At 45.2% G+C, this 24,817-nt stretch overlaps 3 protein-coding genes across 3 annotated transcripts; 2 read left to right on the forward strand and 1 right to left on the reverse strand.

The window, feature by feature from the left end:
- The first annotated feature begins 1,431 nt into the window (after positions 1-1,431).
- On the forward strand, positions 1,432-8,626 carry LOC117853322 (protein SEMI-ROLLED LEAF 2). The gene is made up of 19 exons (XM_034735715.2): positions 1,432-1,539; positions 1,603-1,677; positions 2,298-2,413; positions 2,613-2,727; positions 2,825-2,953; positions 3,601-3,648; positions 3,865-4,055; positions 4,139-4,335; positions 4,423-4,709; positions 4,903-5,052; positions 5,148-5,675; positions 5,782-5,931; positions 6,077-6,152; positions 6,306-6,433; positions 7,025-7,225; positions 7,311-7,448; positions 7,516-7,638; positions 7,776-7,994; positions 8,111-8,626. The coding sequence occupies exons 1-19, from the start codon at positions 1,432-1,434 to the stop codon at positions 8,288-8,290; spliced, it is 3,159 nt and encodes a 1,052-aa protein (XP_034591606.1). The 3' UTR covers positions 8,291-8,626.
- A 4,690-nt stretch (positions 8,627-13,316) lies between these two features.
- LOC117853135 (auxin-induced protein 6B) lies at positions 13,317-14,309 on the forward strand. Its single transcript, XM_034735508.2, has one exon. The coding sequence runs from the start codon at positions 13,580-13,582 to the stop codon at positions 13,961-13,963; it is 384 nt and encodes a 127-aa protein (XP_034591399.1). The 5' UTR covers positions 13,317-13,579; the 3' UTR covers positions 13,964-14,309.
- Positions 14,310-16,025: 1,716 nt separating this feature from the next.
- Positions 16,026-16,859, reverse strand: LOC117853265 (protein SMALL AUXIN UP-REGULATED RNA 51). The gene has a single exon (XM_034735650.2). It carries the CDS (start codon positions 16,705-16,707, stop codon positions 16,276-16,278), a length of 432 nt encoding a protein of 143 aa, XP_034591541.1. The 5' UTR covers positions 16,708-16,859; the 3' UTR covers positions 16,026-16,275.
- Between the last annotated feature and the right edge of the window lie 7,958 nt (positions 16,860-24,817).

Consider the following 24,817-nt stretch of genomic DNA (forward strand, 5'->3'; position numbering starts at 1 on the left):
AGTTCATATTCATCAAAATATGCATGGTTTCCACAAGTACGATTACGATGCCCGACTCCCAGTGCATTTGATCCTTGACGTTACAAGCAATGTGTTTGGTACCGCGGTGTGGCATGGATCTTCCATTTTGTTTAGGGTTAATTGGATTGGTGCAAGTACAGTTCGAACTTTGAATTTTTTTTTTCATTACAATTCATCTATTCATAAACTTGTTATTACAGTTTCCCTTGATTAAAAAATATGCCATTGTATAGGTCTTTGATACTTTTGGATCCACCTTCCCGCTATGGTATTTCCATATTGACATAAATGCCCTTGTCCTCCACACTTATTTTCTTCCCAAAATCCTCCATGGTTGCTTGCAAAGTTGCAAGTCCTTCACCGTATCTTGGTCTTCTATCTGTCGACGTTCAAAGTGTTAGCAAAGGCAGCTGGGGCGCGCGCTCGCACAGTTGCAGAGTTGCAGTAGCAGACGCACGGGAGGGGGGATGCTACCTAAATCTGGAGAGCCTGGCGCCGCGTGCCGCCGAGGATGGCGGAGGTCCTGGAGCTCCGGCGCACGAACGGCGGGACGCCACCACCCCTCCTCCCTCGCCCCCACCAACCACCACCCGCCCGCCCCCCTGTCACCGCGCCACCGAGGGCAAAGCCGCGTCGCGAATAACCGTGGGGGCGTGCGCGCGTGCGTGCCTCTCTCCCTCCCTCCCCGCCCGCCCGCCCGCCCGCACCGCCACCACCGCCCCCACCCTCATCCCCGGCGCGCGTCGCGTCTCTCCCGGTCGGAGGCGGAGGAGCGGAGGACGACCATCACCGGCGCCGACGCACCGGCGTCCCGCATTCCCCCGATCCGGTTCCGCCCCACCCCGTTGCCGCGGCAGCTCGATCCGACCGACCAACTTGCCGGCCGGCGGGCGCCACGTAGTTATGTAATGGCCTCGTTCTCATCCCATGCTTTTTCATCCGCCGTGTCCATTCTGGTTGTGCTAATGATCAGGATCGCTGGGGTTCGAGGGTGATCGACTGATCGGCCTGTGTTGCACTTCATTTTTGGTCCACAATTTGTCGAAAATCGCTTCTTTTTTTAATGGTGTGTTGCGGATTGATCATCTGTTCCTGCTGGTTCATTTTCATTTCTTTTTTTAAACAAATTTCTACACTATTTCAATTTTGGTGTCACTTTGCGTGCTTATCATCAAAGTTGAATTATCCGTCTGATTGATCATCTGTTTTTGGTTCACATTTTATAAATTCAACTGAGATGCTTTCAAAAAAAATTTCCCCCTTTGGGTCAACTTATATCATTTCATTGTTGGAATCTGGATCATGAGGTGTTTGTTATGGTTTTTTTTTTTTTTTTGCGAAACGGTGTTTGTTATGGTTGGCGTTGGCACTAACATGCACAATTATCAGCTGTTAACATAGAAGTCTAGGATGGCGTGCGGGAGCCTGTGCTATTTCTGCCCTGGGCTGACCACACGGTCCAGGATGCCCGTGAAGCGGTACAAGAAGATCCTTGCAGAGATCTTTCCCAGAACACAGGTTTGGACTTGCTGCATCGCTTTTATTTTTGTCAAATGTGACCATGTTATTTTTCTGCTGCAGGATGAAGAACCTAATGAAAGAAGGATTGGGAAGTTGTGCGAGTATGCTTCGAAAAACCCTCTTCGGATGCCAAAGGTTCGTCCCTTGATCTTCTTTTTTCTTTCTGGAAAAGGCCCAGCAAGATTCTCTCAGGCTTGTATTGACATAGAAGAAGCAAGAAACAGAAGGAAAACTACAGCAGGTCAAAAATGAGGCAACAAAGAAAAAAGGAGACACCCCAAGAGAGCTCTAAGCAGTTAGGATGATCTCTCTGAGGCGTTTTGCACCAGAGTGCAGCCTCCTCCTTGATTCTTGCAAGCAGACAAGTAGTGTCTTAGTCGTCGTGAGTGCCGGCTGTCGAAAACCCTCGCATTAGATTCAATTTCCCATTCTATTAAGAGTGTGAGCAAGCAAACCGTCCGTTGCTTCCTCATTGGAACTAGTTGTTTGATGCCAGGATTAGCCGACTTTTTGAGCGAGTTATTCTTGCTGCCAAACGAACCTTCAGAATACAATTTGCCAGTATTATAGCTACTGTAGTACAAATTATAAATGCAATGGGACACTGTAGCAATAGTGCCATTTCTCTGTGGTGCTCTTGTTTCAGAGTAATTCTTATTAGATATATTACCAGACATGACTGACTCTCAGTCTGTTCTAACAAATTCAGATTCTCAGTAAGCTTGTGGTCTTTTTGCACATTGATATTTGAGCAGATCACAGTTTACTTGGAGCAACGTATTTACCGGGACTTAAGAAGTGAGCAATATGGCTTTGCAAAAGTGGTGATGTTGATATATCGCAGGCTGTTGGTTTCTTGTAAAGAACAGATGTGAGTCTTCCTTTGAAGTTTCTCTTGCTCTCATCGCACTGGATTCTGTGAAGTTATGTGTGTTAATCTAGCAGCACCCTAATGCCAATAATCATATGTTATATTTTCATTTGGTTTGCAATTGATATACTTCTTACACTTTATTATTGCTTTTGGTGCCTTGGTGGTTAAAATTATAATTGTTATTTTCTTAATGCAGGCCACTGTTTGCAAGTAGCCTATTAAGCATTGTACACACTCTTTTAGACCAAAAGAGACAGGACGATATGCGCATCATTGGGTGTGAAACCTTGTTTGATTTTGCTGTCAATCAGGTATTCCTATCAGGGTGGATGCCATTGTCCATTAGCAATATTCAGTATATATATAGGCATATCTCATTATCAGTGATTTCTTGTCTTTATATTCCAGGTGGATGGTACATATCAGTTCAATTTGGAAGGGCTGGTCCCAAGATTATGTGAAATAGCCCAAGAAGTAGGAGAAGATGAGAGGGCAAAGTCCCTGAGAGCGGCAGCCCTGCAATCCCTTTCAGCTATGGTAAGTTCTGTGATCAGACCATATCAAACAGATATCATATTCCAAAAGAATGTTGGCACACTTCCAGCAATAACAAGTCTAATTTACAGTTTAATACATTTCTTATCATGTGATCAAAGAAAGCTCATATGCGATAAGTACCTGCGACTAACTTCATATTACTTGAACTTTCGAACTAAACCTAGCTCAATTTTTTGAGGGTGTGGATGTATGCCTGGATCACCCAAGTTCAAATCCCATTTCATGCAAATTTGGGCTCCTGCTTCTTCTTTATAACTAAACATGTAGTTCCTCTGATGTATTATTGTAACTTCCCGTCACTATCTATAGACAGATCCAGATATTTCTGCAAATATATAGTCCCTCCAGTCATGCAGACATGTCACTTTGGATATCAGCAGGGTCACGGCATTTTTTTTGTGACTGGAAGGAGTAGCTCTTTAGGACTTCAATCTCTGTTCAAAAAGATTTCAATGTATGCTCCATCATAAAACTCAAATGAATTATGCAAATGGCATCCTCTTAAAGATTACTGCTTCTCATTCTTCTAACATTCCATAAACACAAAACCACTCTTAGCATCTAAAATTTTCAAATGAAAATATCTTCGACAGTCATAATATCATGTAGTTTCTTTCGTTGAGCAGATCTGGTTTATGGGAGAGCTTTCTCACATCTCATCAGAGTTTGACAATGTAAGTATTAAAGCGAGTTCTTTTTCTTGCCTGACTTTCCTGTTTACTATGTACATGCCAATCTTGTGATTACATCTAAAGAAGAAACATTATTTGGTACTGCAAGGAAGGTTCCTTGCTTATGTTCATTTGGTTACTACCATACCATCACTTTTGCAAGCAGATTGCAGACACACATGTTTCATCACAGCTCTTGTTTTCTATTTTATTTTCTAGGTTGTTCAAGTTGTACTGGAAAACTACACACCTCACAAGATGCAAAATGATGGTCAAAGTACCAATGATGCCGATAACCAATCGGTGCAAGAAGACCAAAAGGATGAGCAACCTCCTTCCCCTTTTGTCATCTCTACGGTCCCCTCTTGGGAGAACATAGTTAATGTTAAGGGAGGAGTAAAACTGCCAGAGTAATTAATCTTATTTTTGCTCCTTTTTATTTACTTCGCTGCTTATACAGTAAGTAGTTCCTAAACATATCCCCGTGCTGCAGGGAAGACGCTAGGGATCCTAAGTTTTGGTCCAGAATCTGTGTGCACAATATGGCCAAGCTTTCTAGGGAGGCGACCACATTCCGTCGCATCTTGGAATGTTTGTTTCGGTACTTTGGTAACAATAGTTCATGGTTGTCAGAAAATGGACTTGCTCTATGTGTCTTGTTGGACATGCAACTTCTAGTGGAAAGCTCAGGTGCTCCCTTTCCATGGTGGTCTCTGAGACTAAGTATACTGCATATGGGCAATATGGTTACTTATGTTGTTTAAACGATTTCTGCAGGCCAGAATATGCACTTAATGCTGTCACTACTGATAAAGCATATTGAGCACAAGGCGATGGTGAAGCAGCCAGACATGCAGCTTAGCCTCGTGGAGGTGGCAACTACCCTTGCAGAGCAATCCAGTGCTATGGCTTCAGCAGCAACAATAGGTGCCATAAGTGATCTTGTGAGGCATTTGAAAAGGACATTCCATATTACTCTTGGCAGTAAAGATTTGGAATTAGTCAAATGGAACGAAAAATTCCGGAAGGCCATAGATGAATGCCTAGTTCAGCTGTCAAAGAAGGTGCCTTTTCCTTTCTCTCCATCTAAAGTTTTATGCTTCCTTCTTGTTACAATATAAGGGTGCTACTTCCGTAAGTGTGATTTTTTAACTAATCCCCCACTGGCAGTCTGGTTTGTGTAATATGTTGATTAGTCTCATATGAACATCCATGCACAATGCATATAAGGCTTATCAAGACTGTTGTGTTGATCAGGTATCTGATGCTGGGCCAGTTCTTGACATGATGGCTGTGATGCTGGAAAATATTGCGAGCACTGCTGTTGTAGCTAGATCAACTGCAGCTGCTGTTTATCGCACAGCTCAAATAATTGCTTCCGTGCCAAATTTGCAGTATCAGAATAAGGTATACTGTTATACTAATGAACTTAAGTGTTAAAATTAATCTCAGGCAACACTACTTTCTTCTGGTTGAAATTTATCTTCTATACTTGATGCCAGGTGTTTCCTGAAGCTCTGTTTCATCAGTTGTTGTTAACAATGATCCACCCTGATCATGAAGCTCGTATTGCTGCACACCGCATATTTGCTATAGTCTTAGTTCCATCTTCTGTTTCACCTTCAATTCAAGCCAGTCCCTCTGGGCAGGCAAAGAAGCATGACATGCAGAGGACACTCTCTAGGGCTGTGTCCGTATTTTCTTCTTCGGCTGCTATCTTTGAAAAGTTGAAAAAGGACAAGTTCTCAGACAATTCACAAGGAGAAAGCAAGGACAGTAGTTTGCATAACATTGGTGAAGGGACAGGACAACACAAGAGTCAAATCCTGCCCGTGTCTCAAAGCCGTAAGCGTAGCATGAAAGTTCCTAATTTTTCCATGAAAAGAGGCCCTTCAATGGCCATTAGAGCTCCTTCCGTATCAATCAGAGCTCCATCAATATCTTTAAGAGGTCCTTCAATGTCTTTAAGAGCACCTTCTATGTCTGTAAAGGAAGACCAAAGTTCCTCAAGCAAGTCAGATGAGGAAACGGTATAACTGATTCTAACCTGGATGTATGAAGTAACAATGAGCTATATTTGAGCAAAATATTTCTTATCATGAATAACTGTTTGTGCACTGTGCTGAATGCATTCAGGAATCAGTGTTGGTAAAGCTGAGCACTCGTCAGATCACACTTTTGCTGTCGTCCATTTGGGCTCAAGCAATATCTCCTGAAAACACTCCTGCAAACTATGAAGCCATTGCTCATACTTACAGTTTGCTTCTGTTGTTCTCTGGATCCAAGGTAAGCCTACTTTCTATGCGTTGTTCTTTTCCGACATGAATCCCTGCTTGTAAGAGGAACCTGATAATCATTCAATTGTCGCTAAGTCCAACCTGATCCTTCGTAAGTCCTATGTGCTGATGGTTTCTCCCCTTTCCTCTTCCAGGCATCAACTTTTGAGGCTCTTACTCAGAGTTTTCAGGTTGCATTTGCTTTGAGGAGCCATTCACTCACCGAAGCAGGTAATATAGTCAAATTCCCTTTGCAGCATTACAAGATAGAAATTCAATGTTCCACGTAAGGTTTATCTTCATGTTATACACGATGGCACAGTAGTTATGTATACTTAAATGGGGTTTTGGTTCCTTTCTAACTGCCTGTTTTTTATCTTGTAGATTCGTTAGCACCATCTCGGCGCCGCTCCTTGTTTACTCTGTCCACAACCATGATTATTTTCTCGTCAAGAGCTTACAATGTGTTGCCACTAATTCCAATCTGTAAACAAATGATCAATGACCGTGCGGTATGTAAGAACAAATTTTGAACAGTTTTATTCTTCTGCATTTCTTTTGACTATGGTAGTTTAACTCCTTAAACAAGACTGTATTCAGAATGATGGCATAGAATATTAGTTGGAAAGTGGTAAGAACACATCCAAGCTGAGAGTCTGAATTAAAATTAACCTATAAGCAACAAAACTTGCTATGCTGCATTGTTTCTCTTGTATGTACCCTAATATTTGTTTGTAAATCATGAGCTTTCTATATTAATCGTTCCTGGAAATTTTGTTTACCTCATAGTGAGTACTGAGTTTCGTAGTGACAGTCTAGCAACTGTGTACCCATGAATCGATTCTTCATCCTTCCATCTTATGGCCCCTTGATATCCTTCAGTTCATTATGGTTTAGAGTTTAATTGATGAATGTGGTTTAAATCTTTTGATCTCAATAATGATGCATTGGTTTGACAACCATCCAATTTATTTTGTTAATATACTAAGTTTTTGAAGCACTTCTGCTGCGTCTTGAGAGCAAACGTTTGTTTAGGCCCTTATATTCACTCGTCACGTATGGTGTGGCCCTTATATTCAACGTTTGTTTGCTATTTTGTTTAGGCCGATCCGTTCCTTCATTTGGTGGATGAGAGCAAACTTATGGCCGTTAAAGATTCCTCAGATGACCCGTCAAAAATATATGGATCACCAGAGGACAATGCGAATGCACTGAGGTCCCTTTCAGAAATAGAAGTATCAGAAAGTCAATCTCGAGAATGCATAGTCTCGACAATCATGAACAACATTGCAAATATGATGGATGTAATGTTGAGCTTCACAATTGTATCCTGTTTCCACAGTTTGACCGATTTCCATGCAGCTGCTAATGACTTCACTAGTTCTGCAGGCCGAGTTGCATAATGTGAGAAGCCAATTGCTAAGTGACTTCACTCCTGATGACATGTGTCCTATGAGCACTCAGTTCTTTGAAGCACATACTGATAATCCTTCATCAGGGTCTCATGAGACTGGCCACCACCAAGAGGTACATACATCTGGCTCGTGTATCGGTCTCTTACCTTCCATGCTAAACATGTATGTTTTCTCAACAGGCTATGCTGATTGACCTGGGGAATGACCATGATGCTTTTGGGGAAGCTTCAGAAAGCACAGAAGCTTGCGCATCTTCTGTACCTGCATCAGATCTTCTGAGTATCGATCAGCTTCTTGAAACGGTATGGTCTTCATCCCCTTCATATTTTTATCTGACATTGGGGTGGTACTGTCATGTTGATATATATAGCCTTTGCACGAAGTTACAGGTTGTGGTCGCTTGGCATGGTAACTTTGTGAAGATTGTGATGTGTTTCAGGTTGGCGCGGACGCAGCACCTCAGGCAGGAGCAGCTCCGTTGTCAACAGACATGGCGTTCAAGGATATGACCAGCCATTGCGAAGCCCTGACGATCGGGAAACAGCAGAAGATGTCCGCCTTCATGAGCTTCCAGCAGAGCGTGCAGGCGGCTGGCCTGCCAAGCAGCCAGCCCAACGAGATGGAGCTGGCTCTTTTCCAAGGCCCACAGTTGCCTCAGGTAGAGTGCACCTCCCATTCTCTCAAAACCATTCCTTTACCCTCCTCAACAATTCATTTGGAACAGAACATAACCCAAAACAAGGTCTTGACATCAATGATTCCAACTCTGAGCAGACCGCGGCGCGGAGCACGAACCCGTTCGCCGACGACAACCTGCAGGGCTTCCCGCAGCTCACGAACGCGCCCAACGGCGAGAACCCGCACCCGCCGCCGGCCCAGGACTTCCAGCAAGATTTCCTCAAGCTGCCGGCGGCGAGCCCGTACGACAACTTCCTCCGTGCTGCTGGCTGTTAGAGGTCCATCCTGCAGCAGCCAGAAGACCATCATTTACATCCATGGATGACGGTGATGAAGACCATCATTTACATCCATGGATGACGGTGATGATGATCTCAAGATAGTCCCAGAGGAAGGTGTGTCGATCAGTTTCTTCCATTTTTGCAGAAGAAAAGGAAAAAAAAAAGGTATGTCCGCGTCTGAGGCCTTAGAGGCTCGACCGGATTCGACACCCATTCTTTACGTACGTACAGCTGTATATACGTACACGCGTATAGGTTGGTTCCTTGTGTCCCTTTTTTTTTGCCAATGCGACGTGTGTAGAGGGGCTGTGTGGGGGAGCAGTGCCTTCTGTCGCAGACTGCTGTACATGTTAACATGTTGCAGAAAAAATTAAACATTATAAAAAAAAAAGAAAATGACGTGTTCGAAAAACGAAAGGCATCGCTGTACCCTGTACGGCATGCACGGTAAGTTCCCCACGTCACGACGAACTTGCAGTCGCTTCTTGTGACTGTGAGCAGGAGGTAGCGCCGTCGTGTTCACGAAATCATGCACGCACGGACGGCAGCATCCTTTGTTTATCTCGCTGTCGATCACCAACTTGATCGACGTCGTCGCGGAGTTCTCCATTATATTGTGATCGATCGCATCGGTAATCACGGAGATCCGAACGTGATGACCTGGCACCCAATCCATTGAATGTCCTGTAGCTCGAGGACGAATTGTTCTTGGCATCGGCTGCCCCCAGTTTTGGTATGCACGAAGAGCTGCGATGAGGCACCAAGAAGAAGACGTGATTGCAAGCTTGCAGGTCAGTTTAATTTGTTTCCTCTCGCTTTAAAAACTTAGCTTGTTATCACTTATCAACTGACAATCCATGGATTTGGTATTCTAAGTTTCTAGCATTTCTCTGCATCATGCACCATGGTTTGACTTCATGTATACGCCTGCCTGCCTGCCTGTCTCTGTCTCGTGTCCCTTGTTGACTTCATGGGGCCAGTTTTTTTTCTTTCTTTTTTTCTCTCTGAGATGGAGAGGGGGGGGGGGGGGGGGGTCATGGCGCCAGTTAAGCGTAATCCGTGGCTATCTGCCATGGGTCGTTTCAGTCTTGTGGAATAATCTGCAGGCACCGATTTTTCTGACCAGTTCAGGCCGGTCTCCACGCACTAATCGTACTGCGTACGGACACCGAATAATCAGAAGGCAACTTGCCACCTTTTTTTTTTGTTTTGACTGGTTTTTACTTTTCCTCGACTACACTTTGATTTTTGTGGTGTGAAGATGACTCGCCAGCACTCACATGTGGAGAGACGTGTATAAAAATCGAGCTCCCACGCTAAACTTTTTGACGCCAGACCACTACAACAATTACTTCTGTTTTTTTCTTGCAAAGGGGTTTACTACTCCATTTTGCAAGAGATCAGGTGGGGAAAAAAAAAGGCATGGAAAGTGGAATTTTTAGGCTTGTGATTAGGAAAGAGAGGCTCAACGGGAAGTGGAGGATGTGCTGGACTACTCACCAGCTCAATACACGTTGACCTCCGAAACTCTTGCAAAACTCACGTGCCCCACGACTTCCATCTCTCTAAACCAAAAAAATTACAACTTGATTTATAAAATTTCGCAACTTTTGATCATAAATTTAGCCGATTCGGAAAAGAGGGGATTAATTGCTGGGCACGTTTTTGTGCCCTCGATTCTCTTTTTGAAATGACGGTGTCGTCGATGGTCATCTTTCACACTCCGGTTTGCTAAAAAGGTGGACTGATACGATGGAGCTAGCTGCTGGACTGGAGTGTGCCACTCCATTAAAATTGAGAGAGAAAAAAAACGTGCCGGCCTCCTCTTTGCCTGATCCTGATGTATACAGTTCGTGGCCGGCTTCTAGAAGAAGAAGAAAAAAAGGTGATAAGGTAGAAATATTCCGTACTCATGGGTCCACAGCATATTCCTTCCGGAAGCACTATTTGTATCTTGTCATGTGAGACGAGAACCCAACTAAATGGTGACGAGCTGATGAAGCATTAGCATAGTGGTGTGCTGTTGGAGGTAGAATCATGCATAGGATAAGCAGGCAGTTAACTGACATGGCTGTTATCTTATCGTACACAAGCTAGGAAGAGCCAAAGAGAGGAGCAGAAAAGAAGAGATCAATCATTGGGGTGTCAGTGTGTGCCAGTTCACCTACTTGCTGACGAGGAAAAACAGGGATCGGATCTCAGCTTGTCGTCGTCTCTCATCTCCAGTTCTTCTCCCTGCCCAAATTCAGGGTCACGGGTCTCTTGTCTTCTTCGTTTCGAGTGAGCAATGCAGGATATACTGCACACGCATGATCAATTCCAGCTCCATTTAATTTGAGACCTGCAAGATAATCGTACTAGTGCTTCATATTCTAATTCTATTGCGTAGAACGTCAGTGGACGACGCGCCGAAAGCTGCATATTTATGAACGAATTCATCAATATAAACAAAGATCTATCGTGTTCTTAAAAAAAAAACTAGAAATTGCATCCATGAGCGTCATATTCAGATGAGTGGATTGGACGACACCATAAGTACGAAACCGATGCTGAATTGCACGGGCACAGCTCATCCATCACACGCCTGCCGGGATCAAGGTCCAAGTCAATGGCACAAAGTTTCTCTTCGAATTCGACACCTCGATTCCAATTCGCACCGTCGACGTTTCAAGCCCAAGATCGCCACATTTCCACACAATTCCAATACTGCGCTTGACATATCGCCCTCATCAACTAGCTAGATTCTTCGGCAGTCGGCGCGATACAATCCAATGGAAGGCGTCGTGTCCACCTCTCAACTCGAAGTCCCGATACAGCACTCCTCTTTTTGCGATTGCAAAGCTGGCCAGCCAAGCAGCTAGCTAGCTAGCTTTGACGCTTTGAATTCTTTCCACACACTAGAATTCCAAAAACCACATCACTCTACCACCGTACATCAAAATTCAAACCCCTCGTTTGGAAATCAAATTCAAGTCAAATATGATCTCAACAGTTTTGCATATACAAAAGTCCGCATGACATCAGGTCGAAAATTCATTCGCATGTGTTCTGAAGAATCGATCTCCCCCGGAAAGACGCGTTTAGATATGATGACGTGGGTTGCGCTTAACATTTGGCAGGGCCGGTTGACCGGCGAATTAACGTGCATTCCACGCCGGCCGGGACGTGCTGACGACGGAGACACCAAGGAAATCTGTAGACGACTGACTAATGAAGGGTTGAAAGCGGCAGGCCACCAAATATCCGGCCGTACTCTTCTCCTCCCCGGTTTCGTACCTTGTTGTCCTGCGCGTCCTCGCCTTGAAACTTTTTGTAATTGGGGTATTGGTGTGCTTCTTGCGTCCAAGTCCCCTCTAGCTAGCTGATTTATTAATTGTACTCCTCTTTTTTTTAAGGCCATTGCTAGGGGCAAAATTATGCAATTGTTAGGCAAGAATGTTTGGCATAACTTTGAAAGTTAAGGACATACAAACCAAATAAGTGGCTTATTTGGCGAAGGGCGAAACAAATACTATGATTAGGGGGTACGGATGCACCAACTACAAAAATGCAAAAACAGTAATTAAAGATCAAATTTTCACCGTATATCTTAACTCTATGCACTCGCGGAGTCAAGCGCATCCTCCCCTTCAATTTACTCTAGCTTTCGCCACTTTCGGCACAAACTTCATTATAATTTTATTTATTTTTCGAGGAACCTACATAAAGGACCTAGCACTCTATTTATTTATTGCCCGGCACGGTCGGCACGCTTCCGCACACAAGGACGGCAAACTTATGGCCCGGCACGGTCGTTTAGGCGGCTATCTACCGCCAATACGAGGGCGCCACGTGCCATGCATTCGTACTGGGAAGTACCAGCCCTGTGTACTTGCTGGATACGGCCTCCAAACTGTAGGGTGCTACGCGTCAAAAGACTTTGCTCACAGCAATTCACACGCAAAGAAAAGGCGAATTCAATTCATTGGGATCATGCATGGCTAGCTCTGGAATATCCGCATCTATCGGTGGCCGCAAGGCAATTGCGTGCAAGAGTTAATTAGGGGGCAATCATCGACGCAAATTGGCAAATTAATCCGAACACCCATTTGTTTAGAGCAGATTGCGACTGCTCCAAGGTAGCAGCAATGACTAGTGCATCTGAACCGTACTTATATAAAAGAAACGGTCGTGGTGAAATGAGACCTCTCCTCTTCCTCCTCCTCGTTCCATTTGGCCGCTTATCATCATCATCATCATCATCTTGGTCTCGAGTCAACTTAGACGCTTTCGCCTGAAGCTCGGCTTGCCGGTTTCATACTTCTCAATCCTGTTTTTCACCTCTCGGATGAATATATCAACGAATGAATGTGCATTCGTTTGGATTTTGCTTGCGTTCACAGTTTCTATTAAGTTTAGCTATTCCTTGGCGACGGCTGCGTGCGGTATAGTGTTGGGTGTAAGTTTAATTATCCCATTAGGATGGGAATTAGGGAGCCCGTCTCTAACAAAGCATTGTTGTCGTCGTCGTTGTTGTTACGCAACTTTGATAGTTGATATAAGTAACTTCACACAAAAAAATTATATTTGCTCTGATTTTGTGATATACTAAAATTGTTTATAGAATTATGAAATTTACTCATCCTCTTATGTAATCCGTGGTCAGAAAACACAAATATATTACTCGCGGAAAAGATTTAGAAAACAAATATGCACATCAACTAGTTTGACCTCTACAGATATTGCATTTCATCAAAAAAAATACAATTCCACGGCGTACAAGTACAACCGCTGGTCATGAGCACCAGCAACTGAGTGGCTTGTATTTTAGTTTCCCAGCAGATTTTGTTCACAAAACAAACTGAGGGAAGTTCCTTCTTTATTTGTTGGAGAAAAAAACAACAGGAAAGTTCATCCAGGACATTATCAAACCTCAATCAGACCCTTATTAAATTTAATTAAACTTATCACCGTCACCCTTCCTTTTCTTTTTATAGCGAGAGATTATCACCATCACCATTCACCACCAGTATAAAAGACCGCCTCTCCCCTCATTCCCCAACCCCCTAATCATTCACGAACAAGAGGAGAGGAGAGGAGACCACGTCCTGTGCCTTTGCAGTGGTTGGCCGCCACCAACTCCAAGAAGAGCTCGCGGGAGGCAGCATCCAGCAGCCATGGCGGCCACCAACCCACGACCAGGTGCCACGGCCACTTCCTACTAAACCCTCCTCCAGCCGCGCGCCGCCCTCACCGGCGATCAAGAAACACACACGTACGTACTCACCGTCGCCGGCGATCGACGATGATGGTGATGGGCTACTTCCGGTCAAGCAAGGCCGCCGCGACGTCGCCGACGGCCAAGAAGAAGGCGAAGAGGGACGACGCGGGCCTCCGGGAGTCGCTGCTGGAGCAGCCGGCGGCGGCCGCGGCGGAGGGCGGCGTGCCCAAGGGCTACTTCGCGGTGTACGCCGGGGAGGAGTCCCGGCGGTTCGTCGTGCCCACGGGGTACCTCCAGGAGCCGGCGTTCCGGGACCTCATGGAGCGCGCCGCCGACGAGTTCGGCTTCGCGCAGGCCGGCGGCCTCCGCGTGCCGTGCGCCGAGGAGGACTTCGAGGACCTCCTCCGCCGCCTCCAGCGCAAGAACGGCGCCGCCGGCGGCAAGGGCAAGAAGGCCGCCATCCGGTAGACGTGAGGAGATCGAAGGCCTAGTAGCTAGGTTTCTTCTTGTACAATTTGCTTGACGTGTAGATGATGAGATGAGCTCAGCTCAGTTCAGGTGAGGGTGAAGTTCGTGTACAGACTACAGAGTGCAAGCAAGCAGCCACATGCATGCAAGCGTAGCATAGGTGAATGCATGGTGTGTTGATTGTTCCGTGAAACGTGGATTATATAGAAAATTCCTGGGAATTAAGCTATTTAATGTTTAAAACTTGTAAGATTTGAGACAAATTTCTACGTCCAAACAGGCCGTAGGAGACTTTTTGTTTTGTTGATCAAGGAGAAACATTTAGTAAGACGATGGGGTTTCTGCAGTTCTTGTTTTTCTTTCTCTGATTACTGACAGTGGATTCCTAAGCATTTTGGATCACTTCTGATTCCTCTGTCAGGGGATGAATTCTGGTCATGTTGTTCTTATACTAAAAAAAATAAAAGGAAAGATTTTGTGGATTATACATGTTTCCCATCACCCGAACTTGATTTTATTTGGTTGGTTGGAGATCTGTGATGATGGGGCAGTGCGTCTCCATATTCACATTCATCATTTCTAAGTGATGCACGAACTCATGACCTTAGTTCCATACCTCCACTAAAACAGAATATGGACTCTGCACTTGAAGGCTTGAGGCATCACTAGTTAATGAAAATTGCTCACTCAAAAACTGCAAGAAAATAAGACTTTGATCTATAAATTGAACAACTACTGGTAGAGGCTCTGGATCTGGATCTGAAATGTTCATTACTTCATCCTGGAATGTAGCATTGAGCAATGTACGGAAGGTCACCATGTTAAGTCTCTTTTCTGCAGATTGACTTCAGCTCTCAGCATTGGGAAACACCAAATTCAGGTAAAGCACGTCCCTCTCAGAACTGCGCTAACATTTCAAACTGTAGTTGGTATGTCATGAACTTACAAGGACAGCAACTGGTACTGTCTCTGCATCTCGCTCCCTGTAGATTGCTTGTTGGGGAATGTTTGGTTCAGGATTCCAGGTACCCTGCTGCAAGATAGAACAAACACACGTCCATGTCAGAACAGACCAATCACCCATCTCAGAGTAGACCAATCATTGTGCTTCCTCACACTCGGAGAGAGTTTCGCCTGGTTCTTTGTTCCACGGTGTCTTCTGCAGAAACATGCTTCAGTTTCAGGCCCTACCTGATTGTCCTGGCAGAACAGATACACTGAACCCTACGATACGATCAGTAGCACATAGCAAGTGCACATTCACTCTGTCGCTTATCGTTAAGATAGGTTGTTTTCAGATGTAAATTCAGGCACTTAAAACAAAATGAAGCGATAAACGCAGAGATTATGCTGGTTTGGTTTCTGAAGATTCAGGTGCAGATGCAGAGTATCCCCTCTCATGTGTCGCCGATGTGAAGCCAGGTGCGCTTGGCAAATTGCCATGTGAATAAGTACGAAATATCTTTATTTTTCCTGCAAATCTCGACAGTATATGAAGTATGGTGGTTAAGAATATGCCAACAGAATCAGAAATTAAGAATGCAGTGCAATATGCAGAGTACATGCGTATCTCATGAACCAAGTAAACAATAGAGGTTTCTTTTTTTTTCTTCTGATTCCTACTTCCGGACTGAAACAGTAGATGCCCTACATTCCCAAAAGTTTAAAGCAGTATATTTTTACCACCCTCCGATCACAAATAAATGATGTTTTGACTAATATCCCGTCAAACTTTTTAAAACTTGGCTATCGATATATTTTAAAACATGTAGTTTGCGGACATAAAAACCATATATGCAGATTTGAATGGCAAAGTTCTCACTTGAACACCATGATAACTCACCTCAAAGACTGTGAAAACTTAATTTTTTTTATCGGAGGAAGTACGGTTAATCTTTTAAGCGGCTGATCTACCACCTGCACAGACTTGCATACTAAGCAAAGGAACCTGAGCACAGGACATTATCTTAGATTCAGTTTCTGCATTTTTCATCTGCTTCGCTTCAGTTTGTCAAGAAAAATACAATGCAGCTAAGAATAGAACGAGCTGTGACAGAAATCATCAGGAACTGCAAGATCAAAGCTTTTCTTTTAGTTTGTCTTACATATGAAAAGATCTTTGTTCAGATCTAGAAAAAAAATCCTTCATCTCCTCCCATCGTTGTACAGATTACAGATCTCATCATCGGTGCAACGCAACCTCTTCTCCTTTCTTCAGCAAAAAACCAAGAAGAAAGAAAGAACCAACCCGAGAAAGGAGAGAGGAAAAAAAAGAAGAAAGTGCAGAGAATCAGAGCAGGCGAGCGGCCTCGTCATCTGCAGAGGATCTCCGTCTCGGAGGAGCAGGAGCAGTCGCACATGGCGGCGGCGGCGTCCTTCTTCCTCCCCTGCACGAGGCGGAGGATGCCCTCGAAGACCTCGACGTCGCAGGGGATCCGGAGCGCGCCCTCGTGCTGGAACCCGAACTCCTCCTCGGCCTCCCGGAGCAGCTCCGCGAACGCCCAGTGGCCGAGGTACTCGGTGGGGATCACGAACCGCCGCATCTCCTCGCCGACGTACACCGCGAAGGAGCCCCTCGGCACGCTGCTCCGGCCGCCGCCCTTGCCGCCGCTGCCGGACGCCGACGGCGTCACCGTGGCCAGCTTCTTCCACTTCTTGAGCAGCTGCTGAAGCCGCACGATGTCCCGGATCTTGTTGCTCGCCCGGCCACCCTGCTGCTGCTGCACCTGCTGGTAATCCTCCATTGCCGACGAGATGCAGTGGCTGGTGATTGCTCGATGCGTTCTGGCTCTGGTAGAGGTGATGGAGGACGGAGAAGGACGGAGGGCGAGAATATATAGGAGGAGGAGGAGGGATTGGCGATTGCCTCTGGGTGTGAGCCGCAGAGTAGGCTGCTCGTGACTTCTGAGCCTCTTCACGTTAGTTTATGTGTTCAAATCGATGGAGGTTGTTTTAATGATTAGTTTTCGGTAAGGGAGCCCTGCTTTTTTTATTCATAAATTATTTGATTATGCGTAAATATGTCTTTCCATTTTTTGCACTCATTATGTGCCATTCATTTTTAGAAATTGTGTGGTAAAAATTGTTGAATAACCTATCTAGAAGATACGGTTCTAACAATGCAAAGCCACACCCCACAGTTTAGTAGGCAAGGATTGAGTGACTTCACTGCAATGGTACTGAACTTGCATGGTCAATCAGTCCATGTTGTGAGTATGGAGATTGATGGTCCCCTGAACTACCAACTTGGTCTCCTCTCCAGCTCTCCTAGATCTGCTGGTTGTGATGTCACTGATGTGGAAAATGTGAATACATGCTGGGTTTCCCCCTTGATTTCAGGGATGTTATGGGTCACCGGTCAAGCATGCTAAAAGTGTAGAGAACTCCGCTGCTGTTCTTGTCACACTGAATTCTACACCAGCATCTTCCAGCTCATGCTGCATCCATGCCTGCAGTTCGGTGAAAGGATCTTGAACCCTTGGCTGCTTCATTCAGTGTGCAAAGAAGACACTCAAACTGCATCTGCAAATGATGCAATCATTGTAATGCAAAATGTCACAAACTAGGTCGATCTCGTTTGGATTTGAGCCATTAAATGTGCTTCATTTTTCAGAAAGAAAAAGAGCAGAACACATTTGCCCCTACTGGCTAATGAGAGGTCATATACTACATGATTCTCACTTCTGAAACACCCCGCTCTCTGACAGAAGTTTGAGGTACGGAGTGGAAAAATTATGACTTGGATTCAGAGAATCATTTGCCTTACGTGTATCCAACTAAGTGTAGTGCAGCATCGCCAAAACAAACTGCCGAGGCAAGATGAAAACAACGGGAGCCAAAACAAACAAACCGCTGGATCAAGGATTATTCTTAATCAGGTGGCCTCCACTGAACAAACGCAAACAAAATTTTGAGGACCCCCAACTTGCCATATGGATGCATCCACAGATGGATACGTATAAAAAGTTGTTGTACTTTTGCTCTGACTGCATTTCTTTTATCTTCCTCATCTACTTCAAGACTCTTTCTCTCTCCTTTTTCAAACTGTGTGCATGGGAGAACATGGCTGCAGGGTCTGATGAAGAGAGGGGACTGACTAGCTAGGGGAGTGCATGCCTGCATCTGCATGTGAGGAGGTTTATTCACATGCATACGGGATCATCATCAAGCTTTACTCCTAAGCAATGAAAAAATAAATACGTGTCACCAGTAAGATGCCTCTAATGCATATGATTAGCATATATTAGTTCTGATCCTGGTAGAATTCATTCCCCCTTTTTATATTTAAAAGAAAAGGAAAAGGCAAAGTGCGTTGAATAATTGAACAAAATGGGTTGATGAAGCGCGAAAACCATTAATGCAAGATTCCTTAATAGTATTAGACTTGCATTTCCCCTGATATTATTCCAGATCATGTGAATGCAGCACTTGACCATTTCCTGAAGATTGCAAGTACAGTCCAAGTAGACGATCTAGATTCCTTTCCTCCACCACGCATATGCTAATCATGAGCCAGAGGACCCAAATAGGCAATTGCCAGCACCCAAGGCCCAATTAGTTTATCCTGAACCACCATTTGCATGATGATTCCCATCGGTCTCTAATCATTGCAAATGCAATGCAATTGCAAGCAGATGGGCAGATCATGCATGGATTGGATCAACTGCCCATGAATGTGAGATAGATGCAAGGTTGCATCCAGTACTGGCTTTATTAGCTAGCACAATTATATTAGCCGTGTTGACATTCTACCTAATTTTCATGTTTCTGCACTTCACCCTTCTGCTCTCTGTTCACATTTGATGGCAGTTAGTAGGTTGGATCATCATCAGAGTATAATCCTTCAGTCTTGATAAATATAATGTTCAGTTTGGCTCCTGAACAAGAGTTATATATACTAACAAACTGTATATGATCAGACCATGGAACACAAAATAATTTGCAAATATCCTAGTGCACAAAAGCAGTTGTATCTTCCTTCCTTTTCTTTGTGCTAGGTAGAAGCGGTTATATCTAATCTAACTGAACATTAGCTAGTCGAATAGTCGTCGAATCTCGACCGGTCAACAGAGAGCTAAACACGAACTAAATTTTCCAGAAGAATGCATGACAAATATTTTTTGGTTCTAGGCCTAGAAGTCCGGAAAGATCAGCAAGCAAACTGGAGAGATTCGCCCAAAGCAAGCTCGATCTACTCGCCAATAAGTCAAATGCATGCTTGACGAATTTACACTAGATCGGCGTACGGGGGATTGCTGTCGTACGATCAACGGGATAGATTCCTCCTCTCGCCGCGCGGATACCGAGGCAGATCACGAGCCCTGATTTTTTTTTTAATCTCTGATCGATCTGGCGCCTTAATTTGTTTAGCTTAGATTTTTCAAGCTGGGCAACCCCTGATTAACGGTTGCACGCATGTGAAGTGATCATGGAGTTTAGCGATGGAGCTCATCGATCTGCTTACCCTGCTCTCTCGTATATACTACTACGCTGTACGTACAATCCTTTTTGTTCTTGTGATCGATGGCTTTTCTGTATGTCTGGGGGTATGATGATCAGGTACGGCACAGGACATCTCCTCTGTCCGATCTTGAAGCTAATCTCTTAAACAAGAGTCAATAAGTGTACTTGCAGTGTCAGGACCACCATATATGCTAATCCCTGCAGCCGCGTTTTCTTCAGAGATGTTAGCGAGAGGCATATATCGATCGTCGTCGTCTAGCCCTGCGGCGTGCCTTCACGGGATTGCAGATAAGCTGCTACGTCGTCTCTACCTCTACGTCGTCGTCTACTAGGTACGAGCAAGTATGCTGCCGGCCTATAACGGCCTGCTGTAGAGCTCTCTCTGCACCATGATTCGGCGATCGGTCGAGAGCAGAGCAGGGAGGAAGCCGACAGGGGACCATGCAACTCGAGATTTTGGACGCGCGTTATTCAGAGATCGCAGGAACCGAGGCGTAAGCTAGTGTCGATGCTTGTGCAGGCCACTGTTCATCCCCTGCAGCAGCTAGCGCTTATGAGGTCGTGACACGTGTAGTGAGTGTGTACTGCAGCATGTAGCTCCCCTCTGGACTCGAGACACGTACGCGTACCTGCATGCCACTGTGCGTAGGTAGCCGTGTACAGTGTGGTGATTAGTTGAACGGCGACCATTCCTGAGGCACCCACAGTTTTGGTGCAGAGATATGGCCAGGGGGTGCCTGCACTGCGTGCGTTCTGAATCAACTGTCTCCGATCGGTTAGGGTTTGTTATATATCGGCAGGCCAGCCAATGGTGTTCACTGCATAACTGCCATAACCGCTCTCGTTTCGTTGCTGTTACGTTCATGCATGGATGCATGCCTTGCATTGTGTGCCGATGCAAGTGGGCCAATGCCGTTGCACATGGACACCAGAGGTCTAGAGCCTAGAGAGAGCCCAATTAAGCTGCTATAAACAAATATCCAAATCATTTGTATGTAGCATCAGGATATGTATATGTATATACTGACCCTCTCCTCTTAGTTTGAGCTGTGAAAAAAAATAAACAATACAGTATTTGTATGTATACAAGAGGCCGGGCATTATGTTGTAGTAGTGGTGGAGATGCATGCATGGCAATATGGCAATATGGCACAGTGCGTGCGCCGTCTGACTAACTGGCCCCTGCTGCTGAGCTGCACGATAATGCATGGAGCCACATGCAATGCAAGCCCTTGCCCCAGATCTGGCGACGCTGTCAGCTGCGTAGTACTGAGAGCTAGCAGAGCAGCTCGCCTGCTGGTCGATCACCACGCACGACGACTGCACGTGCAGCGGCATGCATGCATGCATGCAGAGCGCGGCGCAAGTACTACTTGCTGCTATTTTTTATCGCCTGCTGTACATCTGTTTCTTCCCGGATTCCCGATGCGTGCAACTTGTATGCCTAAGCTATATACTAGTAGCTAGAACACTCCATGCAACTACACTCCATGCAACTACACTACCTACAACAAGGCTACAACTACTCTCTACGTGGCTAAATATAATTGATCATCGTGGCCGAGCTTGTCGCACTCACGACCAAGCACCTCCGACGACTTGCAACCGTGTTGAAGAACCTCCACGCACGGTTTTTAGAGGGAGAAACCGGCGGAACCACTCTTCATGACCCACATCACCACCACCATGACAACAGCTTTGCCATTGACGATCGACCACAACTAGCTAGCTCCAATCACCTTAGTGATTCAACACGAAGATCATTTACCGGTTTAGTTCTTCAACGACGAGATCCGGGAAACCGGGGAGTGTAGCAACATAATTCTGGTCAGACGCTGGAAGCCAATCATGCTTGCAGCTGGTTGACGACTCCCAATCATCCGAACGAAGCCGGTGTACACGTCAGAGACACTGGGCTAAGCGCGCCACACGTACAGAGTGCTTCAAACTCTTCCTCTTGGGAGATTAATTATTTCACATGCAAGTACGTACGCCCTCTCGTTTTTATTCATAAGGTCCACACGCATGTCAAGATTCAAACTATGCAATCTTTGATCAATAATTTAATTAATATTTTTTATTTTTATAATGTCAACTTTATATGGTTGGATTCGTAATCAAATATGCTCTACAATGATTATAAATTTATAACCATAAACAATATAAGATAAGATAAATGAATGGTCAAAGTGTTACTTGGAAGACCGTGCCAAGTTATATCATACCTTATAAAAATAGATGGAGGGAGTATGTAGAAATAAGTTGTGAGTTCCACACGAAAAGTTGTTGGATATATAAGCACTTTTAGTTTTAATTTAATCCAGAAATAAATCATGAATACGATGAACAGATAGCAGATTAAACTAGACATGTCTACGCAAGATCTAGACAAGTCTATCATTGCAAATAGAATCACACATTCTACCATACTATCCGATGCTATCAGACTGCAACAGATCATAATAGCTAGTATGGAAGATATAATTTGAGATAAGAGATCGTACGTTTCTTTCTTGATGAAGATCGGCTCCTGGACGACTACCGGGTACAGCCGGCGACGACGATCAGCAGCCTGACGTTGTTCGCGATGGCGAGTGACGCCCGAGTGACGAAGAGGTAGACGAGCCGTGGTGAAGGAGTCGACGAAGAAGTTGACGAAGCGGAGGAAGCGATCGAGCAGTCGCGCAAAGCGCTTCCCAAAAACCTTATTCGCCCTCTCCCGGTGCAGGATCGCTGAAGACGACGGTTCCGGAGACCTGCTCTCCCAATCACCGGTGCACGCCGACAATCGGGCGCATATATAGGAGAGCCCACGATTCTCACGTCGCGATCGTGATCTAAACCGATTAGGATTCCATATATCTCGTTGACTTAAGGACCAAGTAACCAAAAAATAAAATGGCAAAAGGAAACCGCACCCCCGCAAGACGAGGGGCCGGATTTTGACGGACCATTCACGCAGGTGCCGCGTGCCCGCGCCCTTCGCGAGGCGAGGGGGGGCGTGGCGAGCGAGCATGCGCGTGTGGAGCTCTCCTTCTCTCCCCACACACATAGCTTGGAGGAGTGGAGATAACTTTCATATTTAAGTTGGTCATCCCTCTCCTCCACTAGCAATGTGGGACTAAAGACTTGCACCATTCCACCTCTTGTCCACATGGGCCTTTGAGATTTATTTGGAATTCTGAAATTATTATGGGCTAGACCCATTATTTCAACAAAAGTAACTGATTCGGAACGAGAATGAACTACGGAGTACTCCCTCCGTTATTCCAAATTGTAGATCGTTTTGATTTTTCTAGATACATACCATGAATATAAGGTGTATATAATGGATATCTACATATAAAATAAATACTGTCTATATATGAACGCTAAAACAATTTACGAAACGGAGGGAGTAGCTAATTAACCGACCGACTGCTGTCTGAGAGAGAGGCCGGGCTAGCTAGATTACCCCCGCCCGCAAAACCGTCTGGCCGTTCACACTAGTGTCACGTGCGGCCAAGGATCGGAGCTCCGATAGATGACCAAGAGGTAGGATGACGGCGGCGGACACGTGTCTACGGGATATATATCTAAGGAATCGGCAGTAGCTAGATTCCTACCGATAGATATACATAGTAGTATATCGATCATTCTATCTAGGAATCACGGAATGAGACCATGTGTGTGTCGTAAGTGGTCATTTCGTTCGCCAACTTAAATCTTTAAAGATGATATGGCAGTCTTAAAAATAATCCGCTGAGAACGGCCTAATCAATCGATGGACTCGTGAAGAGATGGGGAAATTCTAGCTACTAGGGTGCGTATATAGCTGCACGCGTCTCGAGTAAGGACGGCAAGGTACGTGCTACTACTTATACTGCAGGTACCACGCTAGCTACTAGTGGCACACGTACTAGGGCGGTTGTGATTTAATTTGTGGATGATGAGTAGTATCATTGAATTGTGATGGAATCGCGCCCATGCGTCTCGATCGATCCATCGTTCGTGAGCGATCGATAGATAGATAGATGCATGGCCGACGTCGTACGTGCATGCCCGGCCGTTACGCGCGCGCGCGCAGTTTTAGACGGTATCGCCGATCCTCTGTCCTAGTTAGTCACGGGCCGAGAGCTTGCTCGTGCGTGGGCCATACGGGCCGTAGCACTACGTCAAGCCAGCCCACCCAACACGGCCGGCCTCCTCTCTCTCTCTCTAAGCTCGCTCTCGAAATCGCACAACAGATGGAAGAGATTTGCAAAATGTTTTTTTTATTAATTAACTTCTATATAAAAGAACAACACCAGCCACGAAGACGTTGTTGCACCGTCAGCAACCTAATGTTTAGCTTGTATCCTTATTTTACATGTTGAGTAAAAATATTATTCGTATTTTTTTCCGAACAACATCGGGCGAAGATCCCCACCTACTTTATATATTGATTGAGAGAGCAGAAGCTCAAGTGCAGAAATCTCCTGGCATACCAGGGCGAGATTACAAGGTAGCTAACATATTATTCATATTCGAAGAAGAAGGTGATCGAGTAATAATGGTTTCCTTGGAACTACGAAAGCTATAAGATATACTGTTTTCTCCCGTTCCAATTCCTTTTAGTTGAGCTGCCTTTGGTGAGGTTGACTCCCTTTTAAGTACCAAAATATATGAAAATTTTAACTTTCAGTGATAATTGTATTTGCTAAATGTTTACATTATTATTAGGTGCCTATATATTGAATAGATCCCCGTGATGACGCTTCACACGGAAATTAACATACTGCAGATTAGATAGTGACGCGCCACTCTTTCTACGCGGCGGACGCAGCAGGCGACACCTCCCCGGCACGTACCTCCCCGTGCCCTCTCCAATAATGCTCGTTTTGTATTGGCACTTGGGCTATCAACCTGGTTATACTTTACTAAAAAGAAAATCAACCTAGTTTACCTAGCTAGCACTGTCACTGTCAGTGTCGTGTGAAGATGGTTCCACAGTTGTCCAATGACACTGTGCCTGTATGCAGTAGTGTACATGCAGCCCACCATCCGCATGCATGAATGAACCAGTCTGGGCCCTGTTACGACGACGTCCACTGCACGGTCCACCACCTCGCTCGCTCATGCATGCCATCATCCCTCTATATAGGCGCCATCTACTTTAATCGAATCTGAAAGCTCTTCTCTCAGCATCATCGTCGCCTCGATAATAATGCGCCAAATTAAACTTTTTTTCGAATCACAAGTTCGTACCAAGTCCCTCCCCCGGCCCACAATAATACGCCATTTCTATTGCCAATTTGCTACTCTATTTCTTCCTTTTTGATGGAGATGACTCTCCTCTTCCACCTCTCGATCCATACGTCAGTCGCTTCCTCGGCCCATGTATCTACCCTGACGATGAATCGACCCGGCCAC

Source organism: Setaria viridis, chromosome 4, assembly GCF_005286985.2.
Source record: "Setaria viridis chromosome 4, Setaria_viridis_v4.0, whole genome shotgun sequence".
In the NCBI taxonomy this organism is placed as follows: Eukaryota; Viridiplantae; Streptophyta; class Magnoliopsida; order Poales; family Poaceae; genus Setaria; species Setaria viridis.